Below are 22,495 nucleotides of genomic sequence, written 5' to 3' on the forward strand. Positions count from 1 at the left end.
AAATAGATCTGTCATGACATCTTAGGCTGTATGTCCACAATATCAATATAAGACTTTGGTCACATCAACAAAATAATAAATTAGTCCAACTTGTTGTTGGTGTGGTTTTTGCAGAAGAGTTACAAGGTTTTTACTCTCTTGCTGATTTCTGGATGTCGTTCTGACTTTGGACTGGAACTGACTGCTCAGTGTCATGGTGCAGGCTTGTGAGGGACCTGCAGTGGCTGAGCTGCCTGGGTGGTGCACAGTGCTGCACAGACACCACACGTTTCTTGTTTGCAAGACAGACCTTTCTTTACTCCCCAGCATCGAAGCTTCTGCTCAGTTGCTGACAATCTGGTTGATGTCTGGAAGGGAATCCAGGAACAAGGCCCTGAAGAATCTCTATAAGCCATCCTCAATCCTGATAAGTCCATAGAAAATCCACGTTATTGATAATTACCAATAGTGCTGTCTAACGACATGGCACAAGACCCAAACACACTTGCTTAAAAATAAATGAATAGGCCATAAAGAAGTTAATTAAAAGAAAGAGCAATATCTGGATTCCTTCTGACAACCAATTGCCTAAGATTTGATTATTTTTACTGACTGATTAATTTCAAAGCAGCTTGGTAATGTAATTTTAATAATGGGATTTTATAAAAAACAACAGCAGTAATGTTTGGCCTGCTTAATCCTTTTCTTCTTTCACTTCTTCTTCTCCAACACTATCATGATCACCACCACCGCTATCATCATCATCATCATCATCATCATCATCATCATCACAACAAAATAAGAAAGTTATAATGGACCTGCATTTGTAATGGACCATTACCTTGCCAATTTTGTAGTCTTTTTTATAAACTCAGTGATTTCTACTCAAATATCTACTGATTTTCCTCAGGTGACCTTTTCTGCTTTGTTTGGGGAAGTGGGTTTCTTCTCTCTCAGCTGGAGCAAGGCATTCCAGGATTTTAAGTACTCTCAATTTGGAGGGGCTTGAGAACTCACTCCTTGGCAAAGGATTCCTTTCCTTTTCTCATTGGGAAAATGTCTCATCCTATAGATTCTAAGCCTGAATCTCTGACTCCTGAATGTTCCTCACTGATGACTTAAAAATATCACATGATCATTTGTTCAGACTAAAGTTGCATAAAGTTTTGGATTCCATCCCTTTCCAGGTAGCAAGGTTGTGGAGACAAAGACGAAGCTTTACTTTGTCTCTAGATCTATCAGTATTTCACTTTGAACAAAGCCAATTTCTTCTCATCTCTGGTCTCTTTTCTGTCAAACCAGGACGTCTAAATTCTGCAATGCTAAAACATCTATGATTTCCATGTTTGAACTCCAGTGCTGAGCACAAGCACATAAAAGAAGAACCTCATCATATTTGTGAAGGCAATGTCAATCGGCCACAGAACACTAGGTTTCAGAATGGAGCATAGTGTCACTCTGAAAGGCAAAGAGAGTCGACTTATGAAACGAAATCTTCTAATTGGCTCAGGATGATAGGGTACCGAGACGGAGGAGTGAGTGAGTCATTTAACTTCCTCTGGACGTGTGAAGGTCCGAATACTCGTATTCATAGCTATATTTAGTGAGTTGCGCCAAAGTTAGACAATCCTTTTGTCCCCTCTGTTCTTTCCTCACCTGGGCCCACTGCCCTTTTCATGTCTTAGTTATGAGCATAGACATAATCTAGAGGTTGAATCCCAGAGCCAGCACTTACTAGCTATGCAAGCTTGGAAACATTGACTAAGTTTTCTATGTCTCATAGTGGGTATGATTAGGAGCTATCTTATAAAGGTCATTGGAAGGATGAAATAAATTAATATAGGCAAAGTGTTAGAGCAGTGCCTTACACATGATAACTCTACAAAATCGTTTCTGTTAATCAATTAGTTATGGTTATTTTGTTGCTATACTTTTGACTTTGGGAAGTGTACTTTTCAGCTATGGTGTTGCCTTCCAAAATGTTATTTTCTACTCCAATATTCACACCTTGTCAATATCTTGCTCTCAGTGGGGACCTTGAAAATGTTGCTGACTGATGTGTGCATCATATTAGGAAGAATTCTGCAAAAGGGACTATGACTACATGTAGGTGCTTTTGAGACACATGCAATGAGAAAACACCTGCCATTTTTCTCACCCTTGCTTCCTAAAATATTCACCGGCAATACGTGGAATTCTCTGCTCCTCCAGGGACCCTTAAGAAAGGTGGCCTGGAAAGGACCGTAGGATCCTTATAATTCACTGAGTCCTTGGACTGGAAGGGAGCTTGGGAATTTTTATTTCTTCCAGGTGAGGACCTCAAAGATCAGAGAAGGGAATGAGTTGATCGGTGGGAAAGTGCACACAACAAGCCGCATCTCTTGACTGGAGTGAAGTTCTTTCCACTGAACCCCTGTCTATGGGCAGGAAATGCCTGAGACAGTACACAAGCCAACTATAAATGGGATTCATAACAATTAAAAGAGTGAGCTATTGGAACAAATGTCAAATAATTCCTTTGAGAGACTAATTTAGAATTTGGGATATTATTATTTTTCAATCTGTAGGGTTTGAGTTGATTCAGAAACATACCTAGCATAACAAATATGAATAATGATGAATTCCCAGCATGAAGTGGGCACTGTACTGTGTGTGTCCATGGAGGATCCAATTTAATGATCACAACAAGACTTTGAGGAAAATCTTGTTTATTTTATTTCCATTTTGTACATATAGAAACTGAGGATTAGAAGAGTTGAGCAACTCAGCCTCACCTCCACTTACTGTAAAAGGGGTTCCAAAGAGTTCGACTCCAGTGTGAGGTCTCACTGGCTGCACTATCTCCTGTTATCTTCAGGGTTAGCCCTTGTTCTTAGCATGCATGGCAGTTCTGCTTGCTATATATTAGAGATATGATCAAGATATATAAAAAGGGAATGTGTTAAAAAATTGGTTCTATATAAATCTTGGTTAGGATGAAAGTGGAACGTGAATTGGGCACCTGGTCTTCAGAAGCACCCTGTGGAATGGCACTGCTGTGTTTTCATCATTGATGAATGGATTCTCAGCAGGATGTGAAGCTAAATGAAAGACTCTGCTTAGTCCCAGATGGGTGAATTGATAACATGGGAGGAAACCAAAAGCATAGTGGATTTTATGTAAACACAACAGAAAAGGAGGGCCCAGGGTCTTGGAAGGATGATAAAGTCATCCTAGAAATGAAAACTCTGACTTGATTTGAAGAAGTTCAGACCTGGAGTTCCTTCTAAGGAATTGGGCATGAAGAATTTGTGTTCCATTTGCTTCATGTCTGGGGATGTTGCCCCTGAGTTCTCTTGAAAGTTATTTTCAGAATTGAAATCAGAGAAACGAGGGTCAATGGTTCACAAGGAATCCAAGAAATCCAAGTCTGATCAAATGAAGAAAAAGCCCATTCCAGATGTTTTATCCTTAGAGGGATGATCAGTGAAGTCAGCTGTAGAGTTGATGGTCATGGCTTCCAGTCTTTTCTGAGATAGTTCTGAAAAATCTTCTTTAGTGCCTGAAGCAGTCCTTAGAAATCATGCTCAGTGAAGGGGATGGAAATCACCCTCCTCATCTCTATTTCAAGGATAAGCTGAAAGGTGCTGACTAAATTCTTAACATGTCTGCAAGAAGTAGGGGATGCTTCCATTTAAAGCCAGTATCTAACTAGTTGTCTAAACCACAGCTATACTCTGGCTTTTTATTTAAGTTGTGGGTGCTATTGCAAAATCTTATAAGAGGATGAGATTTACATGTCTGGTGCCCTTGGCCAAAGACTTACTAATGCTGATTTCACTTAGTAATTCAGGAATGAGCCATTAACCCACACCCAAATACTTTCAGGTTGGGGGGATTACACCTTACTTGGGAGCCCATTCCATCTTTGGATAAATCTGGTTTGAAGAAAGAGAATTTTGTAACACACCTTTCATTAAATAAATTAATATGTTTTAAATTCAAGAAGCATCTCAATCTGGACAATCTCTCCAGTTTGCATAAGTGAATGAAGAAATTCAGCTTCTATCCTATTGATAAATTCATGTATTATATAGAATGGTGTGGCTTAGAGTTTCCTAAAAATTAGACATTTGGATAAAATGCATAATTACAACAAAAAGTAAGAATCTAATTTGCAATGATTTTTAAATTTTGGAACATAGCATCTTCTCCGTTTTTGTGTCTAGTCCAATCAAACCGTCTATGAGAGCAATTCTACAAGTGACAGGTGAGCTGTGGAGTCTCACTGGCACACTTCCTTCTAAGTGGTCTGACCTTTGAATGAAAGTGGTTGAATCATAAGGAAGGATGCTAGCATAAATCTAAGATGAGTGACTTCAAAAGTGTGAGATGGGAGGATGTCCCCACATCCCTGCCACCACAGGATAACAGAAGACCCTGAATGGTAGCATATTTTCTAATGGCATGCTCTCCTTTGTTAGGAATTAGACTGACATGAGAGAATTCTTACAAAACTTTTGCAAGTTTCTGACCCACTGTCTTCTGCTTTCCTTTCCCATACCCTCCACCCTTAGGAGGAAAGCGTGTGCTTCCTTTTCTGATGGGTCTGGTCCCTCAAGCCATGGGGAGCCTGAGAGACTTGTGACTTTCCTTGTGTTCTTCAACTAGAAGCCCTGGGCTGTAGATGGTGATGAGATCTATACAGAAGGCATTGAAAGGGTCTCAAGCACTGGGTCAGTGCCTTCTACCCTGCATCACTGTGGGGGGAGTTGGTACTTCTGACTCTGCTGGCTTTATAGGACTGGAAACGGATAATTGGTCTGATAAAAAGAAGCAAGTGAAATGACCCTTGAAGTCATCGACTACATACTGGGTGGTAAAAGTAGCAATAATTGACATGGGAATATAAAAAAGACTCACAAGGTCGCTGTTTGAATAAGAGGTGTATTTCTTCCCTAAGCTTCTTAGAAACCTGCTCTTTGTACCTGAGGAGGAAGCCTAAATACTCATATTATTTTGTTACTTACTAGAACTGCAAAAACGTAAGAGTGGCCTCATAATGCAGCGGAATAATTCCCTTAAAATGCTATAAAAACAAGATCATGAAAATGATTTGGACATGTAGAATTTAGAGAAATGAAAGAGAACAGCTGAGTCCACTGGGTTCCATCCCCATGTTGCTACTTGTATGATCTAAATGAGAAGCAGAATACTCAAAAAATTCTGAAAGTTTCCAAGACAAAAACATGCATTTTTTCTTATTATTTATCTGCAGAGTCCAACATCCTAACAAGTCAACAAATTCATTCATTAGTCTACCCTCGTTTTCTTTGCCAAACTCATTCTTTATTCCCATATTCCAACCCTTATAACTCAAATAAGAATTGATGTGAAGAGGGAAGAAATATCTCAAAGTATGTGATACATTTTTTTCCCCTGAAATCTCCTAAGCCTCAATTTGGCTTTGATTTTCTTTATAAAAGTCAGAGAAAACAGAGAAATTCTGAACAATAAGAATCAATTGTACTTAGCTAAAGAATTTTCTAAGGATTCCTTCATGTGACAAATCCTAGTTTTTACGTGGCGGATAAAAAAGTAACATTAAATGAATGTTTCCAAAATACTCAGCATAGAACTTGGTGCATATCAAGCATAATTATGATAGTTGTTATTGTTAGCCAAAAATGAGAAAAATTTGACGGTTAATTTGTGTATAAAAGTGAAGCTCACTGTCAGTTTGGTTTCCTGTGTCTTTGGTATTGTTAAGAGGCTATCTCTGACTTTTGACTCTGTTCTTTGACTGTTTGAACTAACCCACCTTCTTTTGTGCACACAGCTCAGAAGTGGTTCAAGGACTCCTGATTCCTGTTCCTACTATCATAGAGAAAAGGTGTCTTATGTATTTACATGTTCACCTGTTTGATTTTTGCATGTGCTTAGACAGCTACAGAACAGAGTTATCCTTGTTCTAATTTATATTTATCAAGGTTCTGAGTGTTGCTAGGAATGTGTGGTGAGTTGTAAGATGTGTATGTGTATTTCTATGCATGTGTATGTGCGTTTGTGTGTGCATGTGTGGGTTGTATAGTGGACAAATAAAATGATCGTGACTTTAATTTTGTTTTTTTAATTCCTCCAGGGTATTTGCCACACCATTGCCATCTAACCCCTTCCCACCCCCATGTACTTGATGGCCTGCCTTCTCAATGCATTCCAAACTGAATGGAAACTGGGCAGTATGAAAACTAAAGGATTTTACAAGGTACATTAGCAATAGTCTGGGCTTAGCAGACACAATGAATTTGATTGTAATTACAGCTCTGTTGCCTTCTACCAATTTTGATTAGAAAAACTGAAGATCACTGAAGCTCCCTCACCTGTCAAATAGTAAAACTAATACCTGCATAAAGGATGTAGTAACAAATTAAATGAGGGAACAAATGTAAAATATTCATGATACGGCTGATATGGTCATAAGTGAGGTACAGGTGTCAGTTTCCTAGTAACACTGCTGTCTCAGTTGCAGTTTGCTGCAGCCTCTCAGGCATGTAATAAGTATCAGTTGGCTGCACTTCATTGGCACAGAAGCCTGTGAGGTGGCCATTAGGACACCCATTGGTAAGATGGGAAGTTCAATGACTGGCCCAAGATCACAAACAGCAGTGTAAGTTCCCAGAAGCAAAGGTCATGGCTTTCTGTCTTCTTCCAGTACTTGATACAAGATGCCTGTTGGGTTGTACACAAGTTGAGCACAAACTGAGCCAAGCACATGGAGTGTGCCAGATGGATTTCAAGGAATCACAAGAAGTATGGATAGAAAGACTATTCTTGCAGGGAAGAAACTCATATGTGAAATGATATAAAAATCTTTTACTGGCTTCTCCTTCTAGGACAAAGGCAAATTCTTTGGGAAAGATCAATATCAAGTGCCTTTAGAGAGGGAGGCTGTCTCTCTCAACTTATTTGGAAGATGGTGATAATAGAGAACCTGGACTAAACAAATCACTTAAAAGAAAGGGTAAACAAAAGATGCTTACATGTTTAAACACATCCTGGGACTATAGTGGTCATTGCTTCTGTTCCAAATATTTGGAGGTGTTGATGAGAATCCCTCTCCCAATGTGTGACAAATCTATAATTCATCAGATTTATTTAAGGTTTGGACCCTGGCACCCTGGGATATAAGACACATTAAGATTGCCCCCTTCTGCCATTTTTCATGAGCTGATTTATTTAAAAATCTCTGGGGAAATATGAGATTTATTTTAAGTAAGGATTTAACCTCACTCAGATTTGGCTTAATACTATCAGAAAGACAAGGAAAAGAAAGACTATTACATTCATTCAAACACCTATCATATGAATATGTGTCATCTAATTTTCACACCAACTTCTAGGGGCAAATGATGACCAACATCTCAATGAGATCAAGCACCTCGTCCTTCAGTTCCAAGTCAGCCAGGGCAGGAATTGGGTTCAAGTCATATCAGCTCAGCAATCCAGTCTATTTTCTTTCTTTTGTCTTATTGAAGACTATATGTGAGTTAGATGGGCATTTGATAATTACTTGTCAGTATCTACTGATGATCAGTAAATTAAACAACAGTCCTTTATGTCTACTTTTGTTTCCAAAGTGGGGTTCGAACCAAGGTCCATTTGTTCCTGGGGCCACTTTGAGTCTTACAGAGATATCCCCTCTAGACCTATCGAAGGCCATTTTGGCTCAAGTATTGACCAGGGAACATTCAGATCTGAGTTGATTTCTGAAGAAGTGGATAAGTGACCATCCCAAGTGTCCAAGGGTAATGAAAGCTGGCCAAGAATTCAGAGTAACAATCTTGAGAGTCTTTCTCAGAATGCAGACCCGCCCCCCTGCAAAACCAGAATCCTGGGAGAAGTGTATTGGGACGGTATCTGCAGTTCAGACATGATCCCCAAGTGATTCTCAGGTTTGAAAACTATTAAGCAAGGAAAAAGACGGTTTTGTTGCATGAATATATCACAAAGACAAAAAAGAGGCCTATTCTTGAAGGAAAATATTTCAAAATGAAGCTGAAAGATATCAGTATTGAAGGAAGGAGGGAAATCTAGTCTTCAGTGATATAGGTGAATTTTAACACTTAAGTCACTAAAGTTATCAAAGGCATAAATACATAATGTTTTTTACATATATATTAAATATATACTAATTTTTGTTAAAGATAAGGAGGTATCTCATTCTAAGGTGGTGGTATTGTTTTAGGGACACTAAGTTTAATGATTTTATTCCACATTAGCTTTCCTATGTTGGTAAGTTTTCCTGAGCCTCTAAAGATGTCAGGTAAGATTAGTCTGGCTAAGAGTAATTGCACTAATTGACTTCTTCATCCTAAGTCTCACTCAGAATTCAGTTCTAGAAGAGAAATGAGGATCAGAGGCCAAGAAACACTACTTTTTTGTATGTGCTCTGAATGGAAGAGCCCAAGATAAATAATCTCATGAGGGTTAATTTCCTTACCAGATAAGGAAGTTCTGTAAAACAAAGGTGAGTACCACAGGAAAAGATGGGAATTCAGACAAATGTGCAACTTACAAAAGGAAATATAAAGATAAAAACATATGCAGAAAGAACTTCAACCTCAATTAAAAAAATCAAAATCAAAATGATAAGTAGATGCATTTTGCTTCTTATTCAACTGGCAATTACAGGCATAATTCTTCAGGGCAATTTCAGAATGCACATCAAGTTCTGAAAACATACATACTCCTTTAGTATGTATGTTTGTATGTATGTAAGTTTAGTATCTTTAGGATTTTATCCAAAGGAAATAAGCATGGATGTGTGATTTAACTATGTGTGATTTAACTATGCCAATGGCTACAGCAACATAATTTGAAATTTATAATAATAATAAAAAAAGAACTGAATACCCCCCAAAATGGTAAATACAGAATGGAGTAGTATTTAATTAATAAAATTATTTAGTAGTTAATAATCAAATAATTATGTGAAAAAGAATTAAGAAGAGAATGCCTAATGTTGTACTACAAAACATTGAGTACACATGCTTTATTGTTATAGAAAGGTGCATAGATGAGTATACAGATGCAAACTCATGTAAGACCAGCATGACAGATGCCCAAATGCTAGCAGTGCTTATCCTGGATTAAAAGATCAAAAGAGATTTCATTTTCTTCTTTTTGCCTTATATGCTTGGCATACACTTTTTATAAGTGAAAATGCACCCTTGAACAGAAAAAAAATATATATATGATTGACAGCATTTGATGAATATGTTGCTTTCTACATCTGATCACTGTAGTTCCAATATTTGCTTGCTCCTGAGATCTGTCAGCCTGCTTGGGAAATATGTAGCCTCACTAAAGAAGGGCCAAAGATTCATCTGTGAAATCTAGGAGGGATTGAGGGTGCCTTTGGTGATTAGGTTAGCCTTTTTGCCCTTTCCAGGAGTCTGCCAGAAAGTCCTCACAACATTGCTGGGAAGTGAAAATATTGATATGTACTAATTCCAACCTGTCCAGGTCAAAGTCTTGGGTTCTGTGATTTGCCACATGAATCTATCCTGGATGAGTTTTTAAAAATTTTTAAAATTTATTGTTATTATTATCATTATTAAAATAGGGATTAAACCAGAGATGCTTTACTACTGAGCCACATCTCCAGTCCATTTTATTTTTTATTTTGAGACAGGGTCTAAGTGCTGAGGCTGGTCTTAAACTTAGTATCCCCTGCCTCAGTCTCCCAAGTTGTTGGGATTCCAGGTATGCACCACTGTGCTCAGCCCCGGTGAATCTTGAAGAGACATGAGATGCTACTCATAATGACATTGGGAAAATAAGGATGAACCCTGACAGTTCCAGGAACACCAGTCTATAGGGTCACCATGATTGGTTGCTGGAAGACATGAGGAGCTGTCCAAAGTCCTGATTTCATAGTTGAGGAAACTAAGGACTAGGGAAGGGAAAGCTAAAATGTGTTGTCCAGGCTTGCCTAAGCCACAGGGGTCATGGGTGTGCTTTTCTGAAGCTGAACCTAAAACATAGTTTCTGGGGATGAGGGTGGGGGAGGGGAGACGGGCAGTGAGCTACTTAGAATTCTACAGCAGAGTATGAACCGAGCTTTGGTCCTCTGAATCCACTAAATAGGACCAGATAAAAATCAACCTGGGTCTTTTGGCTCCTAGTTTGCACGAAACATTCTGAGACCAGCCACAGGAAGGGAGGCAGTTTCCTTTCATCTTAACCTATGTCTTCCTTCATTCTCTTATAAAAATCCTGTACACATGACACTGTTGGTCCCTGCCTGGGAAATGTTGATGATATTTCTGTACATTTCAGTGGAGCTTTGCATTCTCTAATTCACTCATAACAGTGGACGTGAAAACAAGGTCCCTTTTGCATAAATCTTCCTATCATTCAAGCAGAATGAAGACTTTCCTTCCCACAAAAACTGCAAGAATACAATCATTTCCACCTTCCTGTTTAGAAAATATGCTTTTATGGTCCAAACTTGCATCTAAGGACCAGGGTAGGGCAGTGGAAAGAAAAGAGGTTTTGGAGTCGTAAATTCTGTATGCAAATTGATAATTAAAATGTGATACTATGTTTAAAATACACACTTTAAACATCTTCCTGTCAGTGGAATCTTAAAGCCTTTTAAAGCCTGCTTCTGCTTGCCACCAGGTGGCAATATCAACCAGTACCACTTTCAATTAGATTCTTGTCTGAGGCTTTTTTTAGACCACATTCAGAGTGTGAACTCAGGCGGCAAACCTGTGCAGATGCTACCGGAGTATAAATCTAGGGGAGCTCTTTTTCTTCATCTAATCAGCACCGGGATGTGCATACCTGGGTTCCCTTGCTGCACTGTGTCCTAGGTGTTTTTTTTTTTTTCCTGTTCATCTTTATCCTGAGGTTGTAAGGCCAGCTCTGTGTGTGTGTGTGTGTGTGTGTGTGTGTGTGTGCGCGCGCGCGCATACTCGGGTTTTCTCTTAGCCTCCTCATGCTGTGTGATTTCTTTGAGTGCTGCATAGAAAATGGAACATCTGTCAACTGATGGCACCTTAGAGTCAGTGAAATACGGTAGCTGGATTTTGAGCTCCATGACCTCTGCTTAACCTCTTGAAGACTCAGTTCTCTCTTCTAAGTGTCACAGTGATGACACTAAGGATGCACTAAGCTGACATACACAATCCCACAGAGTAGCTGAACACTGGTCCTATTCCCTAATTAGTAAATCATATAGTTGGAAAGCCTTGCCTTTGATAAAGTTTTAGGACCTTTCTATTTAACCTCTGCCCCTAGCCCCTTCTCTCTCAACCCTTCCAAAGTTTCAAAAGAAAGAAGATGGAGAACATTGTATTCTTCATTCAAGAGCCAGGGTTCCAGGTCCTGGGGGTTCCAGGCAGGACAGTGAAATGAAGGAACACTAGCTCTAGTGTGATAGTGGACTCCTAGTACCCTATGATAGTTTGACTTTGGGTAGGTGTCATGATTATTTCTCTGTGTATCCTTTCATCAAGTATAAGATAATCTAAACTTGATTAAGATATAATACTACTGAATTTGTATTTTTTTGTCAATTTGTGCGAACAACTTAGAAATAGTGCCTTGTAGTTGGTATATGCTCAATGGATGTCACTTATTCTGTGCTATCTGCTCAGCAGTAACCTAGTCCATAGAAAGAGTCTCACGACAAGTCAATAAGGATAGTCTCTGTGACACGGGGAAAGTGAATGTTTTCTGATGTGCTCATTGTCCTTGCCACTGGGGAACCTATGCAGTGCAGAGCCCATGCCAGGTGGCGGATGGCTGGACCATCCGTGGGTAAGTCCCATGTCTGTTCAGGTGGCTGCCCACTGATTATCCTGTCAGGACCTCTCCAGTCTCAGTAATCCACCGTACATACACTGTGCCTCCTGTAGGACCATTCTTTCTCCAGCATCGCACAGCTGCACATGAGATGAGGACACTATTAAATAAAATACACTAGAAACTATAGTCTGTAGGAGTTAGGTCATTAGTGAAGTAAGTACATCTTTAGCAGGATTGAAAGAATAAAGGTTTTGTGTAGCTCTGGACACAAGTATCTGTATGGCTAATTGAGAAGATTCTTTGTCAAGCTACCTTGCTTATTTTGTCCTAGCTCCTTCCATGTATTAATCAGGAGAGAAAATGCATTAAATTTACACCTTCAGCCCTTAATTTTATTATGAATAAGAAAAGCACACCTGCTATTTTGGGGGCTCCAAGAGAGGCAAAGTGTTTCTTTTCCTTCTGTTTGGCTAGTACATAGACACATGCATCTTGAATTGGGAATTGCAGGCAAAGGTATTAATTTTGGAGTTTGCAATCTGTAGGTTGTTATCAGAGAAACTCACTGGGAAGGGTGAATGTGCAGAGAAATGTGAATTCCCCAAACCAAGGAAAGCAGAATCTCACAGGCAGCTGAGCAAACTCACAAAAGAATTGCTCACTGGAGCTTTACGGAGTGCTGGATCAAACTCCCAAAATTTGCTTGCAAACTCCCTGCTGTTCTTGCTGGAGGCTCCTACAGATGCCAAACACCTCCTGTGCTCAGTCAAGGAAGGTCTGTCGGCTTTCATCAGTGCAAAGGAGCAGCCCAGTTAAGCAGGGCAGCACCCTGTCTTCCCACCCTCCTTAACAGTTCAGAGCTGAGGTGGGGGAAGGCATGGGAAAAGTCATCAACATAGTGATGGCTGCCATATTTGAAAACTTCACCTAATCAAGGCATGGACCTAGAGTCTTTCATAATGACATGACAGGGAGGCAAGTTCATTATCCTTGTTGTAAATTCATGCTCAGAGAGTTTACTTCACTAATCAAAAGTCACATAGCAAAGAAGTGGCAAAGGTGGAATTCAACCCTGAAGATGTGGAATCTTCAACATCTCTATTTCTGCTAGACCTAGGTCAGGGGAGCTCTCAGCCAGTAGATAACTGGGAAAATTGAATAGCATATGTCTAGAGTTGAGAAAGCTGGTTTTTATTACATATGGTGACATCAGGTTATGGGAATTCCTCATATATTTTGTAGCCAAGTTTGCAGCCAATGTGAGTCCAATAAAAGCAAAGGCAACTGCACATTAATGCCACATGGCTTAATCATCCTAAAGAGGATGAAACTCTTTTGATTTACTGAGTTAAGGACTCTTGGTTCTTTTAGCCATCTTTGGCTTAAGAGCAAAGCTGGGGCTTTCTCATCTGAGTAGCATCCTCCTTTCAGGGCCTTCAGTCTATTCATGATTTTCAAAGAGAATAAGAAAAGACAGTATCAACCCAAATCAAACCAAACTGAACACCAGAGAAACACAGAAACCAAAACCATGGCCCCTGGGTGCTCTTTCTAGTCCCATGAACATTTACAACAATTTACTTCAGAAAAAGAGCCACTGTGGACACTCAGTTCTACCTTGTGCTCCAGGCTGGAGTCTTTAAACATCAGTGAGAATGGCTTGATATGCTCTCTTCTCAATTTATCGCCACTCCGCAAGTCGATGGTATGTTCTATTCTCTTGTTAATTTCCTCAGGCCCAGACTGGACATGCAAAGCTTGTGCAAGATGGTTTGGAAGCAGATTTATTGAATTTCTTGTTAGGGCAGCCAGAGTCTAGGGGGGAAGCACATGCAAACACAATAAACCTGCTAGTCCCCTTTGGATCAAAAAGAAATGCAATGTTTTTATATCATGTGGCATTGCAAACAGTAATAGCATTCCATGCAGTTGTATTCAGTGAAACCTACAAAATTTGATCAGTTAGCATTTGGTTCAGAGAAACACAACCCAGAAAAATACCACATCAAGAGGGACACTTCCCTTTCCTCTATGTAGGTGCACTGAATTCTTGTGCTTGAGGCATTTGGAGAGTTGTTGCCTTGGAATGTTAATAACGACTCTTTCTCTAACCAGGCACATCCTGGGTATAAGAGAAAGAGAAAAGAAATCAAGACCAACCAAACCAACAAAAGCCCCAAACAGAAGGTAGAACATCTGAAAAGCCCACAAAATGGATCATCTCCCACTAAGTAGATTCTACATTTTTCATGTGGACTTTCATTTAATAGTGATGGAGAGACTTGGGGTCTTGTGGCTTGCATTTTCTTTTAAAGCATTCATAAATTGAGACTCAAATGTGCCTGGATCTACTCTTTAAACTGTAAGTTTTACAAATATGTCTCAGCCCAGCAGAGATCATTATATATCTATATGCTCATATAGATATATGTGTATAATTTCCTTTAGGAAAAAAAATGCAAGCAGTTCCAGTCTCCCACCATCTTACAGGGTCACACAAATGGAGGTAGGAAGGGTGTAGCCACTGAGGTTGGTGACTGCTATAGATTCGAGGATGTAGCAACTGCATTGGCTTGGGAGGACACACCAGGTTTGGCTGGTGGGACTTGTCTCCAGGGATTCATCAGGCCAGTGATGAAGTCAACCAACTCTCTCCTGCCAAGTGCAGTGCTCACTCCAGCTCCAACTTGAGACAGCTTCTTTGACAAAAAAAAAAAAAAAAAAAAAAGAACCTAAAAGGATAAAGGGACGGAGAAACCCATCCCATCCCCATCCCCTCAAGAGATTTCCTTGAAGGGAGGTAGATGGTGCAATCATCCCCAGAATGAGGAAGTGAAAGCCACCCCATGTCACCCACCATACCTACTCTGCTCTGATAGCCTCCCAGTTTGGCTATGCTTAGAACGCAGGCTAGGCTGAGATGAGGGAGGCCACATGGGAGATGGAGGACCCTAGAGATCTTCCTGCCTGAGCTTCTCATACCTGGAGCCTTGGAGAGACTTGCTCTCCAAGCCATCAGCTCATTTCTGGCTGAGTGAGACCCACTGGCTCCAGGGGTTTGACGTCTTTGTAGTCATTCATCCTGTATGACAAGGATTTTCCCTGTGGTATTGTTAGACCCTTCCTTTTAACCTTCAAAGGGATAATCATTGCGATCTAAATTTGAGGGCTGTAAAGAATTCTATAGCCAGGCCTCAGCCTGAGTGGATTTTGACTGAAGCCCTCTTCTCCAGCCCCTAGGATAAAGGATGGAGTTGAATGTGCCAACGTGAGAAAGCAAAATCTATGCCCTTAGGGTACTGAAGCAGTTGATTTCAGCGAGACCACTACAGAGAAAAAGATAGATGTTAGGGGGAGGTATGGCAGGATGAGAGGCAAGGAGAGGGCAGGAGTGTGGAGAGGGAAGCAGAAACCAATGTTGCAGAAAATTGAACAGCAGGATCCATGCAGGGCCAGAGGGTTTCAGCCCCTGGGAGTGAATGCGATTATGCGGCATCCCAGAAAGCTGAGGAATGTGGACTGGCTGTCACTCAGTGGATGCCACATTGGGTTCTTGGACAGAAATTCCATCTACACAGCTTGGGAAAGGAGATGAGTTAGTTTTCTATCTGAGAGGAGGTGGAAAGGACACACAGGCCGTCCTTGTCTGGGCTTGTGTTCTGGCTCCGGAATGCCAGGATGCTCCCTGGAAGTGCTTAGAGCTGATCGAAAAGAACGAGATGAAATATCTATCTAATGCATACTTAGGTACCTCCATTGCTTTCAGTAATTTTATTTTTTTTTTTTTGCACACTGTCCCATCTTTGAATTAAATTAGGCTTATCCAGCCTACCAGTCCCTCACACCTTCAGTGGCTCTAAGGCTTTTGGATTTTACAGAGCATGAGGGTTTCATAAAATATTTTTGTGACTGGTTTATTTAAATTACAGCAGCTGAAGCAGCAGCGGTGGTGGTGGCAGCAATAACAGCCACAACTGCAGCTCTCAAACATGACTGTGATTTCACAAAAGAAAGGTTCCTTTTTTTCAATGAGAATGATACAGTCTTCTCAGAATAATGACAATCTTTCACATTGAATAATTTAATTGAATGAATAATTCTCATCTTTTCCCTTATTTTTCTCCTACCGATGAGGGCTGCTGAAAATGTCATCACTGGGGGCTGACGTTGGTCTGTAAAGTACATTTGTAAATTAAGAATAGGTGTTGTTTCCTGGGATTTATGACAGTTGTCCGTTCAGAGAAGTATTCCGCTGCCCTTGGCCCCTTCTTCAAGGCAAAGACCAATGACATGTCCCCCTTTACAGCACCCGTGTCTTCATCATTCCTCTTGGCTGTCCATGTGGCTGCTTTAAATGAACATGAATTTGGAATCATCCCTCTATCTTTCATTGCTGCTACCGGGTTTCAGTTACTAGCTGGGAAGGAGGCCCTTTTGTCAAAATGTCAGTGATATTGTGGTGGAGAACTCTTTTCTTGTCCAAGCAGTTATTTTTATTCTTCATAATAACTTGTATCTATCTATCTATCTATCTATACATACATACATACATACAAATAGATAGATACACAGATATTGGGGATTAAACCAGGGATGCTTAACCACTGAGCCACATCCCCCAATCCTTTTTATTATTATTATTTTTTATTTTGCAACAAGATCTCCCTAAGTTGCTTAGGGCTTAACTAAATTGCTGAGGCTGGCTTTGAACTTGCAAATAATTAATATTTTATGAAGGTGGTCAATTCTCAATGATGTTCTTTTCTAATCATTTGCTCTGTTAATTTCATGTGACAATTATACATGCTGTTTGACTGGCAATCTCTCTAGCACCCATCTTGCCCATTCAGGACACGTATGCTCATGGGAATACCAGCGTCAGCTCAAGAAGGCAAGCAAACTGAAATCAGGAAGGGGCTTCGGGTAGTCATTTGCTTTCATTTAACTCCCAATGCACATGCAAAGGGCATATGATTTGTGGGTGACTGTGGTTTGGCTTTCTATGTGATAGCTCTCACTGTACATGGGTTTACCTTAGTGAGATAAACTGCCAACATCAGAAATCCATACTGATCTCTTTCCAGTGATTTATTTGTAGGTAGTATTGAGGAAATATAACATATATCTTGTTTGCCTATGTAGAAAGCATTGGAGTGAGCTATTTTTTAATAGATTAGAGCTTTCTCTCTTTACACTTGCAGAACCAATGTGAGCCATATTGAGATTAGGTCAAGAAAGCAGATTAAATTTTCAAATAGGATTCCAGTCTCAAATTGACTCCAAACTACTGAGACTGTACATTCACAAAAACAACTGGCTAGAGAATAAGAAAAAACAGTGAATTAAATGAAAAGAAATGAAAAACTGCCATGAGAATTTTGACTATAATGTCATATGTGTGTGTATAAAAAAATGAATACATATTTTCAAATATATTTTTCAATGTATAAGGTGTATATTAAATTTATACATAATACTAAATATGTATATTCATTTATTTACTTTGATATATTTGGCAGATCGATCAAGTTAGAATAGAATATTATCAAGATTTTGTGTTTAAATGTTGCTAATAATTTATGGGGCTTTTGATGTTTGGGAGGTCAGAATAGGGGCAGTACAAGTATCAGTTTTGGGCTCAGGTGGCCTCTCATGACAGTTTTTTAGCAGAAAAGGTTTGCATTTCCTAATCCATCCTATCCAAGAGCCATGCTCTCCTTAGAGGTTTCAGAAATCACTTCCTCCCTCACAGGAGCTTAAGACAGATCAAAGCTCAGTTCCTTCTGAAGCCAAACTTTATAGGTAGGGTCTTGCCTGAAAGGTCTGGAACTCTAGTGAAATTGTAATCAGAGTGTCTGGGTGGCCCTTTGTGAACCGTGTTTGAGTGGGCTGGGAAGGCACGGCTTCTCTGAAGCTCATCACCTGGTTGAGGACGTGAAATCTTTTCTTCAGGGTTTGTTTTTTTTATCCCTGCACCCACTGAAGACTTCCTTGTCCTATAGATCATATCACTTCATGGATGGTCAAAAATTCTGATGTTCATTTATCAAGTTGCCGCAGCAAATAAATTCTTCCCAGTAAGATTTCAGGTTAAAAGTATATTGGCTGGACACATCCAGCTTTATTGGTCAAAACTATTTTTGTTCTTACAGATCATGTCTTTCAATTCCACCGTCTACAGCATCCTGGTAGGTACTGTGACTTAGCTTGGTTTTGGTTCTGGAGTGATCTATTTCATTACTGGATCCTCCTAATTCACTCTTTCCTTGAGACGGGGTTTTTCTCTTGCTGATTTGCTACCAGTGCCTGGCCAGTGCCTAATATTTTGTAGCCGTGTGAAAAAAAAATCCACAATTTTTGAATGAGCAAAATCTTATATCTTCTTTTGGAAATCTCAGAATACACTGAAAAGTTTCTCAGAAATGAAACTTTTAAACTCTGCATTATCCAAATTTTGACCTCAACACCCCTTTTTTTCTTGAACTGATTTTCATGTTCTAGAAATGCCATTCAGAAAACCGTACTCCAAAGCTCTTGTTTGCTTCCCCCACCCCCCCCCCCTGCCACAACTATCACCTCCTGGACCAGTTTATGACCTCTGAATAAGATCTAGTCATCTCCATGTGGAAACTTTCCAATGTCCTAAGTTTTCTTCTCCAGGAAAATGGTTCAACTTCCCCAACTGCTGTACAATAGCATGTTTCTCCACACCACACAGTGCTTTCTAGCTTTTCCGGGCCATGTGTGAACTACTGGATGGAATAGCAGGCCCGGTGCTGGATACCCTGTACTGGAGATTAGGCACATGACACAATCTGCTTTGTTAAACAATTGTCCAGTTCATTGTAGTTCATGCGTCTGAATGTGCAGCATCTAGGCGAGTGTCCCAATGCTGATTTAAAACCCATTCAGACATCTCTTCCTTCAGGAAGCCTCTGAGCCTGCAGTTATCCTTAGCACAATGATTATGGTGAAGTTGCCTACTTATATGTTTGTTCCCCTATATTGATCTTCCTGAGGCTGGTACCATGCCTTATCTATGACTGAGTTTCTAGCACCTGGAAAGTTTGATAGGTTCTTAGTAAGTGTGTACAGAATGAATAGATGAATGGATGGAGGAAAGATTGAGTGTCTCTATGGAAATTACCTTTAGGGCAATGTTTCTGTTTTTTTTTTTCTTTTTCCCTAACAAAAGTCCCTTTATTTTTTCTTGCTCTCTCCCAAGTAAACTGCAAATATAAAGAGAGTCTGTTTATTAATATATATATATATATATATATATATATATATATATATATATATGTAATTTGTTTTTCTACTATTCAATCAAATGCCAAGGATTCGATTGGCATGAGGTAGAGGCAGAAAGATGACATTTGATGATCCAGCCAGGAGCAAGAGTATCTGTGATGCTTGTCAGTGTGGCTTCATTCTGATTTCTGGAACCCAGAGACTGCCTCTCCCATTGTTAAGGTACCACTGCTCAGCACCCAGGATCACATACTGAAAAGTAGTAACCTTGAGCCTTTTCTGGGAACCACATCTTAGACTAACTTCAGCTTGAACATTTTCATGGGCCAGCTTGCAGGAGAGTATTGAAATCACTAGTGAAAGGGCTTCATCCTTTTTTTTTTTTTTTTAAGCTTCCTTATGAGGTGGACAGGGCAGTCTTGAGATTTGGCTGTAAGTAGTTGTGACAGAGGCCTCATCCTGTGCACCAGCTTGTGGCTAATTTGTGAAGAACCTGGAGAGGAAGGCAGCTCCAGCAAGCTCAGGGCATGGCTGTGGGGCTTCCTGCTCTTAGACTGAGAGGAGCTGTCCTTCCCCAAAGATGGCTGGCTTCCAGGTCCAGACCACAGCCTGCCCTCAGAGGTAGCAGGGCCAATGGCTTCCTTTGACAATTGCCGGGCCACCCTTCTATCACCCACGTCAAGGAAGACAGGGTCCTCTGTAGCACCATTTCAAACTTGCTGCCTACCAGGGTTTGGTTTGCTGAAAAGGCAGAGATCTTACCTCTTAGTCCCTATGGGACTTTCCAGGTCCAACAGAGGAGCACTAAGCCTGAAGAGCACCCGTCCCTACACATTGGAGCCATTCCCCCCATACTGTTTGTTAAAATGCCAGTCCAACCTTCAGAAGAGAAGGCTCCTACTTTTAAAAAAAGTTATTTTGTGTTCTCTTTTTGACAAATTATACTTGTACATAATTATGGGCATACAGTGATGTTATGCCATGTGCATATGGTGGAATAATTGAATCAAGCTAATTTACATACTCAACATCTTAAATAATTATCATTTATTCTTTTTAAGAAAGCTCACTTCTTTGAAAAGTTTCAAGGTGATCTAATCTGCAATGGTTTGCTTTCAGGGCCTCACAAAAAATGCTCGTTGTGTCTGAAAAAGGCACAATTATTTTTTCCTCAAATCTGAGGATAGGGAGCAGAGATATGAGATGTGATCTTTTTCCATTAAGCAGATGGACAGTGGTATCTGAATAAACATGGTCTTGGGTGACTCTTGGGAAAATACCCTCATGGATCTTCTAGAACCTAAATGTAATAATTTTTCATTCCTGTGGGAATGAAGGTGGTAGCAAATTAGACCATTCCTCATGAGCAAGATATATTAGTGAAGATCATTGCAATTTTCCTGTCTGTATAAAGAGAAAAGAAAATAGCACTTCCAAATGGTCTGTTTGATGCATTTCTTTAGATGGGAATCCTACTTACTTTTCTTGCTGGATATTTAAGATGTTATCCATCTTCCAAATAAAGCAAAGGAATGTCTAATGAGATATTATTGTGAGATGGAGTCTGTGGGATTCTTCCTAGGGAAGAGGTTTAAGTAATTTTTATAATAGTCTCATTGATTTTGCTCCAGGAATCACAGTAACAAGGGTCAGAATGTTTCCTGTGTTTGCTGAAATAATAGTCTAGACATTTCTAATAAAGCCTGCTGGAGGATTCAGCACCCCTCTGTGGCTTCATTTCCAACCCCCAGACGTAAGTAAACAATGTAAGTCCAGGGCCTAGGCACTGCGACCATTGGTACTAACCACTTTTAGGCAAAACTGTATTTCCAAATATTGTCTGGATTAAAAGATCTGCAAAATCCTGATTGGCCTTAATCACCGTGTGTCCTAAAATGTCAATGTCTTCATGATGAAGAAAATAAAACAGTCAAGGTAAGGCACCCCTAGTTCTGGTGATCCACAGAGGAAGTTACTAGTCTGCTACTCAATTGACCTTTATAAATGCACTCATCACTTTGAACCAATATTAGCAAGCTTTTGACCAATATTAACAAGCTCATGACTTTCAACCAATATTAACAGTGTTTGAGTGCCCCTAAGTTCAATAATAATGAAAACAACTCGCTAATTTTGGGGTATGGGTTCCAGGATTATTTAAGCACCATCTAGACTCTTTTCCTGGTGAGCTTTGCTTGGCATTCGGTGCATGACCCCTTGATTTAGTTCATTCTACTGGTGGGTCATTGGATATGAGGTGGTCAGCTTGGCTAAACTTCCAAGGCTCAACCATGATTCCAAGTGAGCATATAGAGCTCTCAGGATGGGCAAACTCTTAGTCCTTATGGGACTTTCCAGGTCCAACAGAAGAGCACTAAGCCTGAAGAGCACCCGTCCCTACACATTGGACCCATTCCCCACAGAGTCCAGAGAAGGAATCTGCAGTATCCTGGATTTTGGTCCAGTCAGCTATTACTCTCCTCAGTCTATACTCAAAGGACTTAAAAACAGCATACTACAGGGACACAGCTACATCAATGTTCATAGCAGCACAATTCACAACAGCTAAACTGTGGAACCAACCTAGATGTCCTTCAGTGGATGAATGGATTTATATATATATATATGTATATATATATATATATATATATATATATATACACACACACACACACATACACACACACAATGGAATATTACTCAGCAATAAAAGAGAATAAAATCTTGACATTTGCAGGTAAATGGATGGCGTTGGAGAAGGTAATGCTAAGTGAAGTTAGCCAGTCCCAAAAAACAAATGCCGAATGTTTTCTCTGATATAAGGAGGCTGATTCATAGTGGGATAGGAAGGGGAAGTATGGGAGGAATAGACGAACTCTAGATAGGGGAGAAGAATGAGAGGGGAAGGGAGGAGGCAGAGGGTTAGCAAGGATGGTGGGATGTGACGGACATCATTATCCAAAATACATGTATGAAGACACGAATTGGTGTGAACATACTTTATATACAACCAGAGATATGAAAAATTGTGCTGTATATGTGTGATAAGAATTATAATGCATTTAAAAATACATTTCATTTATTTTTTAAAAATCAATTTAAAAAAATAAATAAATAAATAAAAGCCCCACCCAGGTTAACTAGAGATAAAGATTCTTAATACTAATTCTGTCCTGAGACTTTTGCCTGGCTCAGTTCCATTGGTCTGTCTGCTAGCTAATCCTGGATTCCTGACTGTGATATTTATTATTCTTTGAATTCCTTAGAAAGAAGATCCTAATCTCTGTTGGGGAAAGGTGATTGTATTTGAGTCATTACATAATGAGCCGTTTGGTCAAAACAACTTCTTAAAGTTCTACAAAATTGGCTGAAATAGGACTTGGCATATCTATTTAGACATGCCCACTTTGAAGCCATGTGATTGGAAGCAAGTTGTCAACTGAGGTTTTATTTTTAAAATAGTGCATCC

General features: G+C 39.8%; 1 protein-coding gene across 3 annotated transcripts in view; it reads right to left on the reverse strand.

Moving 5' to 3' along the window:
• Adcy8 (adenylate cyclase 8) overlaps positions 1-22,495 on the reverse strand; it is a 214,448-nt gene that overhangs the window by 71,098 nt on the left and 120,855 nt on the right. For 2 of the 3 annotated variants that reach the window (XM_076835573.2, XM_076835572.2), the window contains exon 8: positions 13,393-13,590. The exons of the other annotated variant lie outside the window; for it this stretch is intronic. In XM_076835573.2, the coding sequence (XP_076691688.1) occupies positions 13,393-13,590 (198 nt within the window). The remainder of the gene's footprint in view (positions 1-13,392; positions 13,591-22,495) is intronic. 3 annotated transcript variants of the gene reach the window in all.

The sequence above is a fragment of the Callospermophilus lateralis genome, chromosome 16, assembly GCF_048772815.1.
Source record: "Callospermophilus lateralis isolate mCalLat2 chromosome 16, mCalLat2.hap1, whole genome shotgun sequence".
In the NCBI taxonomy this organism is placed as follows: Eukaryota; Metazoa; Chordata; class Mammalia; order Rodentia; family Sciuridae; genus Callospermophilus; species Callospermophilus lateralis.